We start from the raw sequence: 12,007 nt of genomic DNA, 5'->3' as shown, positions 1-12,007 counted from the left end.
CCTCAGAATTCTGAAGCAGCCATTGTAAAAAATCTGGAAAGAATTTCCAAGCTGGTTCTTTTTCGTTGAGCAGCTTTGCGCTTGCCTCCAAGCTCCCCACGAGAAAGTCCATTGTTAAGAAGCGCATGCAAAGCCACAGCGTCTGACGGGCTCAGCGCTTACTGTCACGCCAGCGGGACTGGACAATATCCAAACCCATTCCTGCACTCGGCTAAATCCTTCCCAAGAACTGACATTAGACACAAAAATACCCGGAGTATATAATAAGGCCCTCTAGAGTCCGTCTTATATAAAACAAGGGAAGAAAATAAGATTTGTTTCCCTATTGTTGTGACGGGTAAAATTCTCGCAATGGATGCAAAAAATTAGTAGAGAATTCCAATTGAGGAACGAAGTAATATATTATTTTACAATATCTAATTATATTTGATTTAATGATGTATATATTTCTTTCTTTATAACACAAAATCTTTATGGTTATTAAATGCCTTGCGTTTATTACAGATCGAAGGAACACCTGCCGATTTTTCAATAACTAGAAATGGGTATAAATTATACATTCAACAAGTCATTATCTTGTTCATTCTTAGAACTTATTCATTCAGATCGTTTAAGGGGTAATCTTGTAAAAAAAATTTACCGAAAATATCAATCCGATCAAATAGACTCATAATCTCTTACAGTTTTCTCTTCTCATTTTGCAGGCGGAACAACGCACTTCATGGTCATCATTTGTTACTTATAAAACCAGAATCTACAATATTTTATTCTCTATTTGGTGTCAACCCGCGAATTTCGACCGTGTTTACAGTGTTCATAAATTCATTAAAATTGCAATAAAGATGGGAGACTAATGCGTGTTAATCCCTAATTTTTTATCCCCAGAGTCGTGTCAGCGAATCCCAGTGCATTTTTGCGTTCAAGGATTTCAGAACAAAAGCAAAGTTGACTAATCTTTCTTGAAGCGGAAATGGAATATAAAATTATTGTGCAATTATATTCGAAGATGTGATTTGCAAGAAGAAGGAACAGTAAGAAACTATTGACGATTAGTTCCGATCTAAAATCAACAATTTTTGGAAAATTATGTTATGTTTCCGTCTGTTTAGCAGCATTTAAAAAAAGCATTTCGTCACGTTCAATTGCTGTTCTTCAACCATTCTTTTATTAATACAGAATCAAATTCCACGAATCGGAGCGATTCGTTATACCTCCGTTCATGAAGGCCTGATTAAACGAGACGATTCAATAGCAGCGAGAGTAGCCTGGGAAGATAAGAAAAAGATATATTCGTGCCTTATAAGAGCACCTCAGTTTTCCAAGGCTTTGGCTCAGCGGGCTCCCAGTTAGTGGAACAAAAGAGTCAGCCAAGAAGAGGATCCAAACGTCAATTGCGTCCCTGGGACTTGTCAGAAAAATGGCTCTATCTTCTCCATCTCAGTCGTCTTCACAAAGGCAGGCGGTAAAGAAGGCGCTTCCTTTTTCTATTCGTGGCTGGCTTTGAGTTGAAGTGTAAACAGCGAGAGTCAAGTTGACATAAGAGACATAAGTTAATTTCCGTCTTCACAGGCCCTGAGTTACGACATGGATGTTATTTTCATGCCTGCTTTGTGCGGCAAAATTAGTCCCACCGCAAAAATGCACCGCGGTGAAACTTCGCGAGGCAATTGACGAGTTTTTAAATTGTAGTCGCCTTTGCATCGTGTTCTTGATTTTAGCGAGGTTGCTAGAACATTGCCACCCGCTAGGCATCCAGCGTTGAAATACCATTGATTAAACGTTATTTCGACGAAATATATTAGTATTCAACACTAATTGATGTAGAGCAGTCAAATTACCAGCGTCACATTTGTGATGAAAGTTAAGTTCTAAGAAATATTTCCCGGAGCTGCAAACAGGCAAAAAAATTAAGTCATTCAGATATCCCGTTCAAGCATCAACCATCTCCAAATATTGAGACAAAGAAACCATGATTTTTTCGTGCCGAAACTGAAACCGTTCCGATGAGCCAAGAATGCGGAGTGGCATGGAAGATTATACTGAACATTCGCCCATGGGAAGGAATTCTATCGAATACAGGCAATTTATGCTGACAAACATGGGTTTGATGGACGCCGGACGGTTATGAATAGTACAATACACCTCTTGTTGACTTGCGTCTCGCGGTCAAACAAACCCCGGCGAGGGTCCCACCAAAACAAACAACGAGTGCCTCAAAATCGGCTGCGGCTCAGGAGCGCCATTCGTCTCGACAAAAGGCCGATACATTGGACCATTTTACGGCTCTCATGGCGATTTGACTCGCAAATAGGATCAAACTTATATAAAAGGAGGTATAAAATTACACTCCCTTTAAATTGGACCTTTGTAGTGAGCAGGATTATAACCACACACTCAATTTTTAATGTGCTCATGAAACGGAAGAGGATGGAGGGAGAGGTCTGTTCCTACTCCGTGAACTATGAAGGACGCTCTGCTAGAGCTAGTTTTCTGCAAACTCTTTAATTACATTGCGTAAAGAGTTCGTTCATTTACGAGCTAAAGGGACAATTCATATATAGCGGTTAATCGATAAAGCGATTGGCCGAAAAAAATTCACGAAATTTTACGTATAGATAAGTAATATATACCGCGTAAAGATAAATGTACACATTTCCAATTGTTGCTGGTGGTTAAATATTCTCAAAGTAACACAGTTTCAATAACAATTTTTCGTTTGCTCTCGTCATTTTATACAATGAATTGCACTGCAAATCCATTAAATCGCTGCATTTTGTTGGATTTTCTCAGGAATTTGAGTCTCGCACTTTTCTCCACCCTGATCGAGTACAAAGGAGATGTTCGTCCGATCTCTTCTGATGCGCCACGTCTGCAAACGAAGCAAAACTGCCAATCATCGGTACGCTTCTTGAGACATCGAGAGCATGGCAGCTGCTAGGCATTCATTCAGAGGAAGCTGCCCATGCACAGGCCGGAGGCTCAATAGATCATTTTTCAATTCCTTTCGTATACGGTAGGACAATAGCCGTGTTTATATGTTTTAAAGGAACCGACCGAGCAGATTACATCGAGCCCAGATTTTTCAAACGAGGAAAAATGGGTGGGTTTTTTTGACCATCTGGTCTTCTATTAGTAGACCATGGAATCTTCAAGGTATTTTTTATTTTTACTGATGATTTGCACTTTTTGTTACAGAAAGTTTTTGTTACAGAAACTTTTAGTCTAGAAAAGAAAATAAAATTTTCCATAATGTATTTAAATTTGAGCAGATGTGATTGATTTATAAAAAATTGATGCATAAACAAAAAATAACTGAATGGATAAATTTATAATGCTCTTTTGATGGCTGTTAGTTATTTCGAATTACAAATTACATAACAAATAATAATGTATATCCGATCCTCTAAGATATTCAAATTGAATAATAATAATTAGGTTACTAGGTTCCAACAATATCAAATGTCACAAATGGCCATATGTGTAACCACTCTATTTGAATATTTTCTATCCAACTTTGCCACGCTACGATCGCGTAATTATTCAGCCATCCAAACCCTCATCGTGGGTCGCACGACAGAACTTTAATAATTTTTCTCTTCAGTCCTCCTTGACGAACGACGCTTCGGCTCGCAGTATTCCGATAATGGCGCTAATTTCGAAGTGGAAGAAAGCAGCATCGCGCGTGCCGATCAATTGAGTATTCATGAGCATGAGCGACGCTCGCAACAACTCTATTTACTCTGACGACTGAAGGCTTTTGGTGGATTAATCGCTTAGCTCAGTTGGAGGAAGATATTATTCATGAATTGAGCCTTCCATTCGACGGTATCATTCAAAAATTCGCCGGAACTTCCGTTGCACTGTAGCATTATTCAGCTAATACATTCCTCACTACTTTGCACAGACACAGCGGCCGGAAAAAGTTTGAATTTTACAGGTACGCCAGGTGTAGTTTAACTAGTTTTATACTATTTTTTGTGCGACGTTTCACAAGTTTGAAATTGTTAAATCAAACGTTTGAATAATACCAGAACAGCAATAGACTTCTGGAATGATTAAAAAATTTTCCACATGAAACTTACAGAATATCTTGATATATTCCATTGGTGTGGATCAGTTATGGTGAATAGTTGATTCTAATTTGTGTGAAATGAGATTTCACCATAACAACTCAGGGTGCTGGATGTTAAGTACTTGATGATAATAACATTTACCTGTTCCGTAATGTACGCAAGAAATCAGATCCTATTTTATTTCTTCTGCAAAATTTGTATTTAAAACAACTAAAATATTCGCACACTTAATTTGTAAGCTCAATTAAATCTTGATTACTTGCCAGTGTGCAGTTACTGGCAAGTATCTACAATTCCACAACATCCATTATCTCAATCATTCATTAGTAACTGCACTGAGGATTTTACAAAATTTTTTACAATCAATAATGAACAGTTCTGAAATTCTATCATTTCTGGAATCTCTTGCTTGTTTTTTGTCAATAAAGTAAAATTTCTTTCCTTTCCGAGGGCAGTCCTTAGCCTGAAGCTGTTTTCGAGCGAGCTCACCATCATTTTCTAATTAGGGGTAATGATTTGGCAACGATAAATGGAACGCTTTGTGAGGGCTGGCCTCATAACCTCTCTTTATTGAACGTTGTCGTCCGGATATTGATAGATATCATCCTTGTTGACATTTCCGAATAGGCCATTTCTCTGTCCCAATTGCGACCTTGCCTGTTGCCAGAGATGCCGAGATGTGAGGTGAATTGTGGCGAGCGTGAAATTATACAGCTTTTGTTTACACGTGAATTCATAAACATTGCCGATGCGAACAAAATATATTTTAATTCAGTGTTATGAGATGACAACTGGCTGGTATATAAAGTGAAGAGAAATATCTTAAATAAAAAAGTAGCAGTTTTCGTTTAAAAGGAATTGAGACATTTCGAAAGGCTAAACTTAAAATAACTCGGCAAAATGTAATTTTTGCATTTTGAGTTTAGTCCTAATTGTTGTGTAGTCAAGATCGAGTTTCCTTAATAGGATTATACATGGTATCTACGAATTGAGTATTTTTGGACTATGCAATGTTACGGTACATTTCAACTACATATTTTAATTCTAAAACGCATGCCCGGTTCTGCCCATATATTCCAACACACGGAGCTTGCCTAACCGTAAACAAGGAAAAACAAGGGTATTTTTTACGCGAGGATATTTCGAAAGGACGCGAATTACGCAAGCCTAATAGAGTAGCAAAAATATGCTCCCGAAATTTAATAAAAAGGTTGCATGGTCGAGAGAAAGAGAGAACGGCTTCGTGGGTCGCTTAATCGACTATTTACCTCACTTGACGACTGCGTGTAGCTCCAAGCTACAGAAATTTACGGTCCATAAAACGTGAACGAAGTTTTATCAAATGATTTTAAGAGCATGCAAAGCCATGCAGAGTACTGCTTAGCAGTCCGTCAAACGTATTACTTTAATTTGTTACCTAAATGTCACCATCAAGTAAAAATAAACTGTGCATATATTTTATTGTTATGTCAACTTTATACGTAAAATTGACGACCCAAACTTACATAAAACATAACTCAGTACTCACTGCAGTGAGTGACAGAGAGCGCATTTTCTCGTCGACGAAAAATAGAGGTCACGGACGGACGGACAGACGGACGGACAGACAGACAGACAGACCGACAGACGGACATGGCGAGCACAATAGTGCATTTTTTCCATAAATGAGAAAATGTGCTAATAAATGTTTCATAAAACTTAATACATAGAATGTGATCATTTTTGTTGTATTCTTATTGTTATTGCTTAAATATCATCGTATAAATTTAGGTTGTAAAAGCAAACCTTTGTAATTTACTCTAATATGAGGAGCGTTTTGAAATTCCGCGATACCATTTTGGCGAGTCTCAGACAAAAAAATATCACGCAAATGGAAACAACGTGCACAAACGCTCTCTAGTATCGACGAAATAACATCAATTGAATACAAAAAATTTCAAAACATTCCTGTGAATGAACGCATGATGTTGGTGGTGAAGAACCAACATGGGCAAAGAATTCAGTTCAAGCATGAAGGAACGCTGAACTCAACATTCAATTACATAAATGAATATTGCATAATATGTCCTTCGGCCTGAATTGACTTAATAGTCAAACTCATCAAAAAATGTACGTGTGAAATATTTATATTTATAGTTGATACAATGCAGGGGCGATATTATGGAATGATGTTAATATTCAATTTAAAAATAATGCAATCAAACACGCTGCATTAAAATAAAACTGAAGGCAAATCGTTCAGGTTAAGGAAAATGTAGAAAGAATAAATTTGGACATGCATTATGATACAGATCCAACACATGATGTGCTGAAGTAATTTTAATGTTAGAATTGAGGAAATTCAGTCAAGATGGTGCAAAAATTTAATGCTCGATTGTCATATAGGCCTATTATTATTCATTCAGGACTTATTACAGCCGTGATTAATGGTGAGTTCAAGTTATTTATTTTACAGTTTCAGATTTTAGGAATGCACCACGATGTATATTCACAGCACACAAGGAAGATTTTCGGATTCAATGAAATGTGTAGTCAAGGCCCATAAGGAAGTTCCTAGGATATAACATGCGTTTAAAAATTACTTTTTAAAGACAACACTTCTAAAGAATCCAGTGTCTCCGATGTTGCACGTGTACAATGTATTTCTAATTTTGTTATCAAATATTAAAAAAAAATAATTTTTAAATTTTCTTTTTAAAAATTTATTTTCTTTTTTATTTTTTCTAACTTATTTATTCTGTCAATTGATTCATGCATTGTCTCCGAATTAACGCGAGTGTGCAAAATTTCAGAACGATTGGAGAGGTAGTAATGTGTTTAATGTCGATCAGAAGATTTGTAGCAGACTGACAAACAAACAAGCAAACAAGAAGTGAAGAATAGGGGATCGACCTAGCTAAAATTTTCAATTATGGCGTTTTTCGGTTTTTGGGCTCATCTGAAAGCTGGAATTCTGCTCTTTCCAATGGTACCACTGCCATCTCTCTACGTGAATATTTACGTTCATGACGTCTCTTTAAAGGGAAGCGGGTGAGAGAGTTCTTTAACTAATTGGATATAAAGTAATTAGCTGCTGAAATCTTTGAATATAGTTTCTACTTGAGTTGTGCTGCAGTTACATGCTTAGTCTCATCTTAAAGCTGACATTCTGAGCTTTCCAACGATACTACTGCCATCTATGTACGGCAATATTGACGCAGATGGCCCGCCTTTATTTGGGGGCGGGGGGTGGAGTTCCTTCACTATTTAAATAGGAGCTAATTCACTCGCCAAGACCACATATCTTGGTGTATCTGGCATCTGGGCTCAGTCACCCTCCTAACTTCGTACGGAGAGGTGCTCTACAAGTTGCTGCTAGCATCCTTGAGTGGATTAAGGCTTAGTTTCGGTATGTTGGCTACGTTACGACTCTTTTACGTCATTTTACGTGCCGCGCGGCAGTTTTTTGGGCGTCCTGAAAACCTCCGATTGGTCGCACGGCAAACCTATCTCCTCCTACAGTTTTCAAGCTACAGCAATGAGACATATACCGTTCGATTCGTAAAGACCAGTCCTATCGAGTAACTCATCCCTTTTTTTGAATTTCGGTCTGGTTCGTTTTTTATATGGGGAAGAAGGGGGGGGAGGGGTGAAAAATGTAAAAAATGGGAAAAAAACGTCATAAAAAAAACTAGGTGGAAAATGAAAAAAAGGGATGAGTTACTCGATAGATATGGTCTTTACGAATCGAATGATACGTGTCTCGATGTTGTAGGATGATATTTGTGGGAGGAGATAGATTTTCTGAAGTACCCCTTTTTAGCCGTTTTCTATGAATTTCACGTTTTCTATTAATTTTTTCGAAAAATACATAGGAGCAAAATGTTTTTCTTTTTACATTTTACGTATGTATGTGAAGTTTCATGACAATCGGATAATAACTGTAGAAGTTTTCAAAATGCTAGGTCGATCCCCTTAAGGAGAAGTGTTGTAATAATAAAACGATGGGCATTCATGGCATGATAAAAAGTTTTTAGAATACAACACGACGTGCACTCAAGATATGATAAGAATTTTTGACAACACGTTGCGTAGTCAAGGCGTTTTCAGAAGATTTTGTATACAACGCGATGTTGTATACAAATGAGGATGATATATCTATCAATGTCAACAAAGATGATATCAAACAATATCCGGACAACAACGTTCAAGACACCGCTGGAAGTTTTATTTTTCTGATACAACATGACATAGGAAGTTTTTATGATACAACATGACATAGGAAGTTTTTTTTTTGATACAACATGACATAGGAAGATTTCTGGATACAACATGACATTGGAAGTTTTTCGGATGCAACATGACATAGGAAGTTTTTATTGAATGTGAGCTTCGTGTTCCTGATGCTGAGTCCTCCAGTCCGCGCATCGTGACCGTGTAATTTGTAGGGCAGCGGCCGTCATTAGATCATATGATGGCGCCGGGTTCTGAGAGTGGCATCGCTCGTCCAGCAGAAATCAAAGAATTGTTGTGCCTGTGCAAACTTCATTGTTATCCTTGCGCTAGAGAGCTGCCGGGAGCCCCTTGCAAATAATCTAATTTGCGACGCCTTGTACAGTTACTTCCTGGTAGTCATTTTTTGTCCAAATTATATACTTAATTCATAAGAATTCATAGAATAAATAGCGGCTTTGTACCTTTATCTAAATATCGATGAGCTATTTACCCTATTTAAGGACCATCACGATTTTCATTTTCACAGTAGAGTGAAGGAAAAATTACTACTGTACACACAAGGTTGAAACTGCCATAGGTGTAACAGAACACATACGACGCGAGAAGCATGAGTATTCAAGCTCGCTTTGCAGTGACCAAAACCCTTGTGATGAGTTGCACAGTATCGACCACCACGAACTCTGGCGTCCTCTAATCCTAAATAATAACAGACAAGATTCATGAATCCCCGGGCCGTGGCCGTGATGGTGACAGTGTATGTTTACGCGTGTCACTGCGAAGCCTTTGATTGCGGGGCTTGAAGCCCGCAGAAAAACTGCCCGCAACGAACTGTGTCTTCTGAATGTGGTCGAAGGTTTTTAAGAAACAACGTTTACATTTAACAGAACAATTATGGTCATAAAGGATGACGTTATGTGTCGGTTGTTAATAGACTTATTTCGAAAGGAAAATATTATATGAATTTTCATCACTAACAAAATTGTTTGAGATTATAATCTAATTGCTGCAAGGGCATGTGCACCATAGAGTTTTTTTATCCTGCTCATAAATCACATTTTACGATTGCTTTCCGAAAACATAACAAGAAGTGGACTCACCCGTGCCGTTCAAAAAATTTTCAATTTTGTCTGCAAAAATTTGGTTCACCTTGAATATATTGGCACGCCGAGACCCGTTCTCGGCACTCGAAAGGAATAAGCGCCAGGGTTGTTTCTTTGTGGTCCAGAAAATCATTTGGGGCTAATGAAGGCTTGCGTGGAGTTGCGTGACACTCGCCTATGATGCCAAGTCACGAGGCCAAGAGCATGGACATGACGCGTCGGTCACTCCCCAACGAAATGTAAAAAAAAACTATTTTGCTTGCGAGGTCGCCTTCTAGGATTTTGGGCTTTTCGGAGAAAGCCTGCGATGTCAGTGGCCGTATCGGATATTCAATGCCAATGCGTTTACGTTACGACAATTTTATAGCTAGGTGTAACTGGTGTTTTGGTTTATAGAAAAATTGTCTGGTCAATTGAAGGAACATGCTCGACAAAAAATTTTCGAAAAGAAAAATCAAACAATTCTGAACACAATGTTTTTTCAACGATATGAGAAAATTTACCAAAAATTCAATCTAGGAGAAAAAATGAAGCAGGACAAACATCTTCAGCACAAAAGTAAATTTGAAAATTACACGGGAGGAATTATTTTTTAATGATGCAACTTTTAATCGCTTAAATTAAAAAATATCTTCCAAAGAAAACTTTGTTCCGCTAAGAAAGAACGTTGCTTGTTTTACCGAAAGGATCTCTGACGGAAAATATAACATTTTTTATTGCTATTATTGCCCAAGCCAAAGCTCTTTGATCATTCATTATTATTATTTCTCAGCCGTTCATCTTCACTTAATTTATTGTTACCATTCTAGGGTGAATGACCTAACTTCCAATTATTGTCCATATCTCGTTTACAACAAAAATCAGTGACAAAAATTGCGAATTTTCCTAATGAACATCGTGCACTGAACGAACGTATATGAGTTAGGCATAAACATCCAAAAATATTAACAAGCTCTCTTGGCTAAAAAAAACACGCAATTATATGAAGAAGACAGTATTGTACAAGAGGATACCACTAGATCATAAACCTAAAACACATAAAAAATGTTAATACAGTACTAGACGTGCAGCAATAGGAAAATACAATGAACTCAACGGCATATTAAACTGAACATATTTATAGAAAACTCTGATGCTTCTATAAAAATAACCGTATATGTATAAATAAACTTCAGGAGAAATGAGGAAATGTCACTGAAATGATAGAAGCTATTTAATCCGCATCAATCGTGTCGTGTGCCTTTTCTGGCTAAAACGACGTGGAATATCGGGCAACATTTTCCGCAAATCGTGAGAAAAAATTGTTGTTTTATTGGCAAATGCCGGGGGAAATGTGCCGTTTTTCGTATTTTTAAATTTGGCGAGGTCCATAAAAATTGGTGAAATTTCCTGCACGCACGGGCGTTTTCATGTCATCCATAGGTGGCTTCTGCCCGATTTTCTAGAATGCTGCCTAATTATAATACATTTCGTTCATGTTAGGGGCAATTAAATCGCAAGCATGTTTCAAAAATATTTCACACGGAGTGAAATAAACGTCTAATTATAAATGTGACACTAAAGAGGTGCTCTAATAATTTTGACTAGCCTGAAATGCGTTTCTTTTCACAATGCGGTCTGAAATACCGAATTTCGAGAAATTGAAATGACAGAACATGCTATTCAGCAAAAAAGTACATACATTCATACGTCGAAAAGCAATCAGTTACAATCTGGATTCAACAAAAATATATATGTTATACATTTATTAACGAAAATAGAATGGGGTTTTAGATTGGTTGTTTAGTTTGATCGTTGTTCGAATTGTTCAAATATGCCATTTTCAATTTCAATTCAACTCATTCAATTCAATTCATTTTCAATTTCAATTCAATTGAATTGTTCAATTCAATTTTTCAACTACAAATTTTTTTAATACTTTAGATCGTGTGAGATGTTCAAGAATATAAGTTTTACTCACCATTAATTGAGAGATATGAAATCCGCTTACAAGAATTTATATTAAATGCTTTCTGAATTATTAAAACTAAAACAATTATGTTGGAAGGGAAAATTCATATGAATTTGTGCTAATGTATTTATTCCTACCCACATGTGAGCATGACATGTCATGACTCTTAATGATACACGTCAAGGCAGGTCACTTCCTGTATAATTTCCGCTGGCCCTGCATGCTGGGCACGATAACAAATTCGGCGGTAGGTAATGAAATAAAAATACAGAAGTGCTACCCAGATTTACTTTTTACGAAGAGAATCAGGCAATAAAGCAATCGCGTGCTAGAGGAACATGCCATAGGACGCGAATTGTACGCGTAGGAACAACTGACCTGTAATTAACAGAAATGTGAGAATGCAGCCGGAGATCCTCATGTTCTTTTTATTGGTGAACGATGTTTTTAATCTATTTTCTGGATATAAACTCTTATTAAATGCGCATGAACCCACGCTTGTACACTTCACCGTCACGAGTTTGTAAATTTCACGTATAAGAATCGTCTGACGATGTGGTTCGCGAACACCAAAGTGTTTTACATGTGGAGGGAATTGCTGCAGCGGAACAAGTTCCTGTCAGTTGGTGAGCAGGACAGCGCAGTACGCACACCCAACACGACCACGT

At 37.4% G+C, this 12,007-nt stretch overlaps 1 protein-coding gene across 2 annotated transcripts in view; it reads right to left on the bottom strand.

Moving 5' to 3' along the window:
• LOC108677601 (neural cell adhesion molecule 1-like) overlaps positions 1-12,007 on the bottom strand; it is an 86,454-nt gene extending 74,447 nt beyond the window's left edge. For both annotated transcript variants that reach the window (XM_047881265.1, XM_018165852.2), the window contains exon 1: positions 11,718-12,007. In XM_047881265.1, coding sequence (XP_047737221.1) covers positions 11,718-11,760 — 43 coding nt within the window. In that variant the 5' untranslated portion in view covers positions 11,761-12,007. The remainder of the gene's footprint in view (positions 1-11,717) is intronic.

Source organism: Hyalella azteca, unplaced genomic scaffold (assembly GCF_000764305.2).
Source record: "Hyalella azteca isolate HAZT.00-mixed unplaced genomic scaffold, Hazt_2.0.2 contig7452, whole genome shotgun sequence".
In the NCBI taxonomy this organism is placed as follows: Eukaryota; Metazoa; Arthropoda; class Malacostraca; order Amphipoda; family Hyalellidae; genus Hyalella; species Hyalella azteca.
This window is presented reverse-complemented; position numbering and strand designations above follow the sequence as displayed.